General features: G+C 39.4%; 1 protein-coding gene across 1 annotated transcript in view; it reads right to left on the bottom strand.

Annotated features, from left to right (window-relative positions):
• Positions 1–2,706, bottom strand: part of LOC118384863 (astrotactin-2) — a 529,880-nt gene extending 527,174 nt beyond the window's left edge. The window contains exon 1 of the mRNA XM_052521172.1: positions 2,294–2,706. Coding sequence (XP_052377132.1) covers positions 2,294–2,624 — 331 coding nt within the window. The 5' untranslated portion in view covers positions 2,625–2,706. The remainder of the gene's footprint in view (positions 1–2,293) is intronic.
• Between the last annotated feature and the right edge of the window lie 9,052 nt (positions 2,707–11,758).

Raw genomic sequence — 11,758 nt, 5'->3', positions numbered from 1 at the left:
TTTGTATAGTGCTTTTCAATACAAGTAACAAAGTGCTTCAAATCCTAAAATAAAAGTACTAACAAAGAAACAAAGACAGGAAAAAGGAAGATTAAAAAAATATAGCTAATTATCATACATTACAATCATCTTTATGAAAGTGTGTCTTCAGCAGGGATTTAAAAAGAGGCACTGAATCTGCAAACCTGATCTCCTCTTGCAGACCATTCCAAATTCTAGGGGCCCGAATGGAAAATGTCTGATCTCCTTTTGTTTTTAACCTAGTCTTTGGAATGGTCAACAGTGGCCTGTTGGGATCTCATGCTGTGTCCTGGCTCGTAGGGAGGGAGGTAAAAGATCAGAGATATAGGGTGGGGCTAAACCAAGACGAGACGTAAATGTGAATAATTAAACATTTAAATGTGTGTGTGTTTCAATCTGTGTGTGTTTAAATGTTTTATTAATCACATTTAAAGTCTAGGCTTGGTTTAGCCCCAACCTATATCACTGATCTTTTATCTCCCTATGAGCCAGGATGCAGCTTGAGATTCTCTGGCAGGGCACTGTTGTACATATCAACCAGTTTGTCACAGTTTGTTGCCCTACACACATGCAATAAATGACTACTACCTCTGAATGTGAATATAAAACAACCTTGCTGTTTGCTTTCACATTGCAATAACACAGCCTTCGGTCGACAGTCATAGACTGACCAGGTGAATCCGGGTGAAAGCTATGACCCTTTATCGATGTCGCTTGTCAAATCCACTTCAATCAGTGTAGATGAATGGAAGGAGACGGGTTAAAGAAGGATTTTTAAGCCTTGAGACAATTGAGAATGTGTGTCCTTCAGAGGGTGAAAGGGCAAGACAAAATATTTAAGTGCCTTTGAACGGGGTATTATAGTAGGTGCCAGGTGCACTGGTTTGAGTGGGTCAAGAACTGCAACCCTGCTGGGTTTTTCACGCTCAACAGATTCCCGTGTGTATCAGGAACGGTCAACAACCCAAAGGACATCCAGCCAAATTGACACAACTGTGGGAAGGATTGGAGTCAACATGGGCCAGCAACCCTGTGGAATGCTTTCGTCACATTGTAGAGTCCAAGCCCCCAAAAATTGAGGCCGTTCTGAGGGCAAAAGGGGGTGGAACTCAGTATTAGAAAGGTGTTCCTAATATTTTGTACACTCAGTGAATATTATTTCATTGGGTGGGAAGTGTTCATGTTTGGCTTATAGGATTCCCTATGTGTATGTGACCTGAAGATTGACAACTATGGCTGCTATCCTAAAAAGGCTACGTTTACACAGGCAGCCGAATGCTGATCATTTTTCCACTATTTGGTATTTTGACCAATCACATCAGACCAATTCACAGCAGATATTTTTCAGAGCTGATCTGATTAATCAAAAGACTAATTAGTGAAAAAAGTGGTCTGAATTGGGCTGCCTGTGTAAGCGCAGCCAAAGAGAGTGACAGAAATGGAACACTACTCATTCAATGCAAGGCAGAGTCAACCTCCCTCATATGTGGGCCATCGCCCATACTCTTACAAACTGCAATGACAAAATGATGACATTGTAGCAATCTTACATTACTATGCATTTCTTAATCACACCTCCTTCAAAACTGCATTCGCGTCCTAGTCTTTGCTATGAATAATGTGTTGATAAAAGACTTTAATAAAAATAATAAAAATACCAATTTCATGAGGATGGGTTTGCTATGCCATGCTCTACCAACTGAGCTACAGCTTTTTCAACTTACAGTCATGCATTCCCGGGGATCGAACCCACTACCCTGGCGTTACAAGCGCCATGCTCTACCAACTGAGCTACAGAAGGACCCCTACTTAAGGCTATGCATATGACACAGTCATAATTTGTCATAGGACACAAGAGAGACCTAATTAGTGTGTGTGTGTGTGTGTGTGTGAGAGAGAGAGAGAGAGAGAGAGAGAGAGAGAGAGAGAGAGAGAACAGCAAACGAGTACAGTGTTGACTTGGTTGTTGCGTTTTCATTACGCGAGTGGTGTCCAGGTACAGTATAAGTTCGCAACACTGTTTTACTTGCTCTTCCCCATAGCCCACACGCCTCTGCTTGGTTTTGCATGTTAAGATGACATTATTTTCAACTTTAGATTACGCTTCATAGTGTAGAATAAATATTTCAAGAGAATGTATGGAAACAAATCATGTAATTTGGTAATATAACCTACCACCGGCCAGGCACATGCCAGCCAATTCAAAGCTGGTAACGGATATCATTGCGTAATGGGGGACAGTGATCATACAGTAACATTACAATGTTCTTACCCAGTGTGAAGTATGGGAGAGCGGTGTTGTCGAGATCATCCATAACGGAAATTCTTCCAGGTAGGTCTGTTCTAACGAATAAAAGGAGCCGGGACTCCCCTCCTCCTCCGGCCACGCTCCCCGAGCCAACGCCGGTGAAACTGAACTCATTCTCTCGGAGTACAGGAAGGGTAGAAACGGTAACGGTTTTAACTTCACAATGGCTCTCGTCGTTTTCCTTCTCCCTCTCCTCTTCAAGCATCGCTCCCCCCCTGTTTGCCCGGACTGTAGCGGTCCCTGTCAGCAAGAGCCCCAGGAGGAGGACGACGTGGTGCGATAGTCTCCTTGCCATCCCGATCCCTTTGCGCGGTACTCTAGCTTTGAGTGTGGCTCATAAACTGCTTGTTCGTTTATACTACAGCCACTGCACGCGCACGGTAGTCATGTCTGTCCAGGAGGCGGCAGCACATGTGTAGTCAGATCTGTAATAATATGAATTTTAACCTCATTCATATGGTCATAAATCCATAAATGCAAGGCTCACTACATGCAATCATACATAATTTAAAAGCCAATTTTATAGAAGATGTTACAAACTGGACTATACAGTACTGTCAAAAACTACTCATTCAAGGGTTTTTCTTTATTTTTTATTATTTTCTACATTGTAGAATAATAGTGAAGACATCAAAACGATAAAATAACACATATGGAATCATGTAGTAACCAAAAGAAAAGTGTTAAACAAATCAAAATAAATGTTATATTTGAGATTCTTCAAATAGCCACATATTGCTTTGATGACAGCTTTGCACACTCTTGGCATTCTCTCATCCAGCTTCACCTGGAGTGCTTTTCCAACAGTCTTGAGGGAGTTTATGCTGAGCTCATCACTCTGCGGTCCGACTCATCCCAAACCATCTCAAAATGGTTGGGGTCAGAGGATTGTGGAGGCCAGGTCATCTGATGCAGCACTACATCACTCTCCTTCTTGGTAAAAAATAGCAATTGCACAGCCTGGAGGTGTGTTTGGCCATTGTCCTTTTGAAAAACAAATGATAGTCCCACTAAGCTCAACCCAGATGGGATGGTGTATTGCTGCACTGGTCTAATGTCCATTGCTCGTTTTTCTTGGCCCAAGCAAGTCTCTTCTTTTTATTGGTGTCCTTTAGTTGTGGGTTCTTTGCAGCAATTCAACCATGAAGACCCGATTCACACAGTCTCTTCTAAACAGTTGATGTTCAGATAAGTCTGTTTCTTGAACTCTGTGAAGCATTTATTCGGGTTGACATTTCTGAGGCTGGTAACTCTAATGAATTTATCCTCTGCAGCAGAGGTAACTCTGGCTTTTCCATTCCTGTGGCGGTCCTCATGAGACCCAGTTACATCTTTGCGCTTGATGTTTTTTTTTCATGTCTTAAAGTAATGATGGACTGTCGTTTCTCTTTGCTTATTTAAGCTGTTCTTGCCATAATATGGACTCGGTCTTATACAAATAGGGCTAGCTTCTGTATACCCCCCTCGCGTAATGAAAATGCAACAACCAAGTCAACACTGTACTCGTTTGCTGTACTCTCTCTCTCTCACACACACACACACACACACACACACACACACACACACACACACACACACACACACACACACACACACACACACACACACACACACACACACACACACACACACACACACACACACACACACACACACACACACACACACACACACACACGCCTTGTCACAACACAACTGATTAACTTTTAACAAGGCACACCTGTTAATTGAAATGACTTCCAGGTGACTACCTCAAAAAGCTGGTTGAGAGAATGCCAAGAGTGTGCAAAGCTGTCATCAAGGCAAAGGGTGGCTATTTGAAAAACCTCAAATATCAAATATATTTTGATTTGGTTACTACATGATTCCATATGTGTTATTTCAAAGTTTTGATGTCTTCACTATTAACCTACAATGTAGAAGATAGTAAAAATAAAGAAAAACACTTGAAGGAGTAGGTGTTCTAAAGCTTTTGACCGGTAGTGTATGTAGTAACTTTCTTTGAAGAGATCGTGATTTGGTCTAAATAGGCGTTCGGCGATTGTGGTCAAAATTCAGTGAATTGGCTTTAACTGCCATTTCCCATTTCACTCTTCCCACATGCAACAACTTTTTCTCAACTTCAAATATTGCGTGGCTATCCTAATTCTTCAGACTTGTATAAACGGAATTGTTGATACATTGTCAAATGTTAATTCTAGATAACATTTGCTTTGGAAATATGCGCTAAAAATGTAGTTTACTTGTAGGTCTTTCGTATTTCATGGATAGAACAATGATAAAGTATGTATCCAGTATTTGCTCAAGTTTTGGTCCTGGAGTGTCTTAACACAATGAAACCAAAATATTAAGGCTGACTTCATCCAGTGTCCAGAAAAATGGATTTGTGGTATATGCAAATGTGTGCATATTTCAAGTTTCAAAGTTTATTTGTCATGTGCACAGAATACAACAGGTGTAAAACCTTACCTTGAGAGCTCTTTTCCAAAAATACAGTGATAATAATAGCCTACACATAAAAGAAAATAGAATAAAAAACACACAAGAATTATGATCAGAGTCTTAAGAAACATGAGAATGCAATTATATACATGTCAGTGCCCGTACCTTATTCAATGTGCAGGAGTAAGTCAAATCTAATCAGCAGCATAGGTTGTGTCTGAGTGGGTGGAGCCCTGTGGATGGGCATAGAGTCAGTGTAGATAGTGTGTTGGAGAAAGAGAGTTGTTAGCCATTTAACAGTCTTATGGCCACAGGATAGAAGCTGTTTAGGAGTTTGTTTGAGGCTTGATGCACCGGTACCACCTGCCGGAGGGGAGCATGGAGAACAGTCCATGTCTCAGGTGGCTGGAGTCTTTGGCAATTTTTAGGTTATTTCTCAGACACTGCCTGGAGTGTACGTTCTGGATGACTGGGCCGTCCACACCACCTTAGGGCCTTCTGGTTGCGGTAAGTGATATCTCATGCAATGAGAAATCGCCTCATTTGCATATTTTAATACAAGATTTCAGAAGATTTCTAATACAAAAAAGTGTTATATTGGTGTCTATATTCAGCTGGTAAATTGTGATATAATTAAGGGGGGGAAAAGTGACCCTATCAGCGTGTGGTGCCTCGCCTTAAATAAGATTATTATTATTATTTATTTTTTTATTGAATGACAGATCTGTAAAACATTATCTTAAATATAAACCATCAATTTAATAAATACTATTGGTGTTAAATGTACACATTTTTATTTGTTTTACAATATCAATATGTATTTGTTGTCTATGTTGGTGTCAAACTGGTGGCAGTTGAGAAAAAAGTCAGTAGTTGTAAGAGTTGCAGAGTTTACTGAAAATAATGCCATTTTTGATTTGTTGCTTTCTTCATTAATTAGGCTATTTTCTCTTTAACCATATGGTCTATCTACTAGAACCTCATGGGCAATATGGACATATATAACACATGAATAGTATATATGAATACATTTTTTTAAAGTTATTCAATTATACAGTATATTAACAAAGTTGCAATAGATAGATTTTCTGTACCAAAATTACTGAAGATTCCGGTAAATTTAGTAAATTGCCGATAGCTTTGCAACCCTAACAGAGAGTTATCAGATATGTCAGTCTTCATGTTTTCTCCCACAGTAGCCGACCCTGTGTGACCCTGGCTCAGGTCAACCTCTATTTACCCATTTCACTTCATCATAACCCATCTGATTCTAGTCCAGCAGTGGTCTGCTAGGGTTATTTTTTAACGTCTCCATGTGGGTATCCCGTTTTTCTGGGCTTACTTTGCGTCAACATTCTGGGAAGATTTCCTTGGTCCTTTGGATAAACTATAATGGCATGTCCATGTGTCTTTAAGATAACCCATGTCCAAAGGTTTAGCCGTACATTTCATCCATATTGAATTGATTTTGGATTATATTCACTATTCTTCAATGTACCAACACTATTACAGTCCTATTTTAATGGCTTCCTTTATTCATCCCAATATCGCTTCAGATACGTTGGAGTATTCAAGTTTCACAGTATCTCTCCGTTTGCATCGTTGACGACAAAGAATAGCCTGAAGGGCCAATCTGACATGTTTTCATCTTCTCGTGGTCAAAGTGCTGACACAATGCAGAAATGACTCTACAGCGACGCCACACAGTGTGCCAACAGAGTGCATATATTTTGCAGACATGACTTTAGCAGCTGGATTGTACCGAACACTGTAGGCCTTTTGTGGGTAAGTGGTCAAAGCCATTGAGGAGAGATATCTATGTGTGTGTGTGTGTGTTAAACACAGTCCCTTGTTGGTTATATGAGATTTATTTCCAGCAAAATTGCCTCGACCTCTATGCCAAGGAGTCTTCTGATTCCCCAAAATTGAATTTGACAGACAACAAGGTAACGGCCGCTGGACTAGACGGAGACGCTAAACAGGTTTCCACAGCGTAATGAGTCCGGGCCTCCTCTCTTCCCTCTCTACCCTTTCTCTTTCAACAGGATAGCTATGGCTGTGTGCTGATTTACTACAAATAAATGAACAATTTGTCTCCCCTTTTCAGGATTCCGGGAGTTGTGCAGTCAACAACCACCATGTAATGGCCGAGAGTGCCCCATGTCACCAACATCATATAGCACAAACATAGGTTCTGAAATTGTATTTCTTGACACAAAGTGTTTCATGGAATAAATACCATGTATTTAAATATGCATGATGGAAATATAATTTTTTTAATTAAATCCATTAACAATTAAATACTATTTCCGACAGCTGTGTCGGCAAGAGGCAGAGCATGATTCCAAAGTGCGGGGACTTCCTAATATCATTTTCCAGCAGGCAGTGGACAATTGATATGCAAAGCTCGGTGGGATTCACGCTGTGTTCATAACCAAGAGGGAAGGTGGTAATTACCAGTTGTGATGTTGGAAATACCAGTTGGATGCATTCACGTGCTTTGAACTAGTTTAGAAAAGCCGATTGGCTAATGGACAAGAAGCTGTGTCAGCCATAAACTAAAATGTACAGCTATCATGCTTCATTGTGTCCCGCCACCCCACCACCCGCCAACTCCTCTTTTACGCTACTGCTAATCTCTGTTCATCATATATGCATAGTCACTTTAACCATATCTACATGTACATACTACCTCAATCAGCCCGACTAACCAGTGTCTGTATGTAGCCTCGCTACTGTTATTTTTCACCGTCTTTTTCTTTACTTACATATTGTTCACCTAATACCTTTTTTGAACTATTGGTTAGAGCCTGTAAGTAATTTGTATTCGGCACACGTGACAAATAAACTTTGATTTGATTTGATAAACAAATTATAGTGTTAAAAAAACATACTACGAAATAGCTCTTTGTAAATAATTTTGCTTTGAAGGTAATTTAATTAGTAGGTGACATCAGAGGTCAGCACTTGGGAGAAGTTGGAGCTCAGGGACAGTAGACGTGTTTCTCACTAGTAAGTATGATTTGGAGAGGCGTTCATGTCGATTTTTCCAGGTCGTGGCTGGTAAATACCACATTCCACTTGGTCATGAACACAGCAGAAAGCCAGGCTGTTGCTTCTTCAAATCAAATTGTTGTCCCCTTTATGCAGCCTGGCACTTACCCAACGTTTATTCCATTGCCATCCTTTATATCAATAGAAGATGTGAAAGACGTACACACTGTAAGGTAGCTACGCCTGGATTCCAGCATCTGTTAAACTACTTAATATTTGAGTAAGATGTCATTTTTTCGTAGGCCTAATAGACAGGTCAGGATTTTAAATGCACTATGTAAAGCCAGGCTCTCAGATGAACCTATGGAGAGAGGGAGGGAGGAGGGGGCAGAGAGAGAGGAGTGAGACTGCACAGCATGTTGGCATTTATTGGGATGGCTCATATACTGGAGGCAGCTCTGCAGTGTTGTCACTAGCTGGAACAAAGTCATAATATCGCATTTAAAAATCTAAACCTAACCTTAACCCTAACCTCACTGATAACCTTAGGCCTAACCCTAACCTTAAATTAAGACCAGAAAGCAAAAGCAAAAATAAATTGTACGATATATAGCCAAGACTCATCCCAATAAACGTCAACCTGCGATTGCACAGGGGGGAAAAAGGGAAACCTTCTCCAGTGTGTGGACCACATCATACCCGAAATGGAATCTTTGGTTGGAGGTTGTCTAGGCTACTGCAGAGGAAATAGTTTGATTTTAGTTCATACAATTTCCTCCCATAGAATACTTGATAATGGCTTCTTTGTCTGCTTTCTTCATTCTTGGAACTTTGATCAAGGTAAAAAATGAAGAAACCTATTATTGAAGTACCTTTTAGCATGTCTTCCGTTTCCATGATGTCTATAGTTTCTGCACTAAAAGCAAAGTAAATGTGTTTTCAATGATGCAGCCTTGAAATTACTTTTCTACTTTTTTCACTTTTCTTTAGAATATGTTCTTCGCGTGAACTATTGTACCTCAGTGGTATCGATAAGTGGTGGTAGATTTATTTAACATGATTGTGTCAAGCTCATGATAAACCTTTATAATCAAGTGCTATTTCATATTTTCTCAATAAAGCTACAGAGAATGCTACTATTAGCTACTTATGTTGTGTAATACTCTCCAGAACATCATGCAAGAGAATACTTGTCCTGGAGGCAGCTGCTGTAGTCTCACGTAATTGATTAGTCAAAGTTATTAGCTGGAAAGGAGGCTCTGACCCAGTTTGTAGGTGTAAATAAAGGGCTTATCAGAAAGCTCCTCTACCAGAAACTGGGTTACACCTGGAGGACACACACACAGGTGGCTCCCGCTAATAAATTACTTTACCCACTTGGCACAGATGTCAGTTCAATGGCTAGTTTTGATTTACATTTGGTTGAGTTGACAACTAACGTGAACAAAATAAATGTCACTCCGTCATTAGATTTAGGTTAAAATTTGGGTGAAAAAAAATAACAAATTCCCTTACATTGATGACTTTTTGCAAATCCAATTAGTTTTCCGAGTTGATTCAACGTCCTCACATTGCATTTTTTGGCTGAAATGACAACAACATTGATTCACCAGTTTCTGCCCAGTGGGTAGTTAGTGCTTCGTTATGCAAACATTAGTGCATCCTACAGTCGTCCTACCACGGAGGTTGGCCCCCTCAAACCTTTACTGCTGCAGGGAAAACCCTCCATCAATGTGTCATAGACCATCTATTTCCACAATGTTTACAAGAGTTCACTACAAAGATGAACTCCAAATATGCATTTATTAGTACCAGCTAAACACCAGTCTCAATGTCAACAGCGAAGAGGCTGGCCTCATTTTACTGTGCTTTTCTTTAAAAAACAAGGACATTTCTAAGTGACCACACACTTTTGAACGGTAGTGTATATTAGACCAAAGAGCTAGAATAATATACTTTCATGCTAGGTTTAGGACCTCCTATTGAATTTGGTAGAGACCCCAACTGAGGTATAGAACCATTTTAAAATGTTCTATTTTGGTTTATATTCAAGCACCATGAAACATCTAACACAATAAATCCCTTTTTCACAGACTCCATGAAATTATGATCTTCTTCCTAAATATTTGTTCAAATTATTAATTTTGCGGGGCAGCTCAACTTACTCATTTAGTTCAACTTACCCCACGTTCCCCTAGTACCTATCCACTTAAAATCTCTTCTTTATTAGTTATAGGCAACAGCACTTATTTTATACTGTATATTGACTGTATTGAACCTCAAGTCCAGCTTTGATGTCCATGGGATGTCATGTAATTCAAACATTGTTCAATTTTAAATTGCAGCTCTAATCTGTTAATTAATTAGTTCATTAGTAATTCAAGTGCCATTATTGGGACCTCAAAATACAGTATATATTTATTACTCAAATAAATGACATATAACCAGTGGCTCAGAAGCTCAAATAGATACAGTGCCTTCAGAAAGTATTCATACACCTCGACTTATTTCACACTTTGTTGTGTTACAGCCGGAATTCAAAATGGATTCAAATGTCTACACACAATACCCCATAATACCCCATAATGACAAAGTGAAATTATGTTTTTAGTAATGTTAGAACATTTATTGAAAATTAAATTCGGAATATCTAATTTACATAAGTATTCACAGCCTTGAGTCAAGACTTTGTAGAAGGACCTTTGTCAGCAATGACAGCTGTGAATCTTTCTGGGTAAATCACTAAGAGCTTTCCACATCTGGATTGTGTAACATTTGCCCATTATTCTTTTTTGACTTCTTTAAGCACTGTCAAATTGATGTAGTTCTGTCATTGAGCTGTTTTGGTCTAATAATGTTCTGTATCTTGTCATCTTTTATGTTTTGCGTGGACACCAGGAAGAGTATCTGCTGCCTTCGCAACAGCTAATGGGGATCCTAATAAAATACCCCCCAAAATACCAAAATTGGTTGTTGATTGTTGTTAGACAACCATGATCAGGTCTTGCCATAGATTGTTATATGTAGATTTACTGTAATTCAAAATGGCCACTCAGGAACATTCACTGTCTTCTTGGTAAGCAACTCTAGTGTGTATTTGGCCTTGTGTTTTAGGTTATTGTCCTGTTGAAAGGGGAATTCATCTCCCAGTGTCTGGTGGAAAGTAGACTGAACCAGTTTTTTTCCTCTAGGATTTTCCTCTAGGATTTTGCCTGTGCTTACGTTCCCTTTTTACCGTGCAAAACTCCCCAGTCCTTAACAATTACAAGCATACCCATAACATGATGCAGCCACTACTATGCTTGAAAATATGTAAAGTGATACTCGGTAATGAGTTGTATTGGATTTTCCCCAAACATAACACTGTGTATTCAGGACCAAAAGTGAACTGCTTTGCCATTTTCTTTTGCAGTATTACTTTAGTGCCTTGTTGCAAACAGGATACATGTTTTTTTTCTGTACAGGCTTCCTTCTTTTCACTCTGTCATTTAGGTTAATATTGTGGAACAACTATGGTGTTGTTGATCCATCCTCAGTGTTTTCCTATCACAACCACAGTGAAATCACAGTGAAATCACAAGCAGTTTCCTTCCTTTCCGGCAACTGAGTTAGGAAGGACACCAGTGACTGATTGTATTGATACATCATCGAAAGTGTAATTAATAACTTCACCATGCTCAAAGGGGTAGTAAATGTCTGCTTTTTTTTTACCCATCTACCAATAGGAGCCCTTCTTTGGGAAAATCTCCCTGGTCTTTGTGGTTGAATCTGTATTTGAAATGCACTGCTCGACTGAAGGACCTTATTTTTTATTTATTTATTTATTTACCTTTATTTATAGATAATTGTGGGTTATAGAGAGGAGGTAGTCATAAATAAATAATATTAAACCCTATTATTGTAACGTCGTTCTTCGTTTGTCGAAAGAGAGTCGGACCGAAATGCAGCGTGGTGGTTACACATGACTTTAATGGAAAAAGTGACACATGAAAT

Source organism: Oncorhynchus keta, chromosome 6 (genome assembly GCF_023373465.1).
Source record: "Oncorhynchus keta strain PuntledgeMale-10-30-2019 chromosome 6, Oket_V2, whole genome shotgun sequence".
In the NCBI taxonomy this organism is placed as follows: Eukaryota; Metazoa; Chordata; class Actinopteri; order Salmoniformes; family Salmonidae; genus Oncorhynchus; species Oncorhynchus keta.
This window is presented reverse-complemented; position numbering and strand designations above follow the sequence as displayed.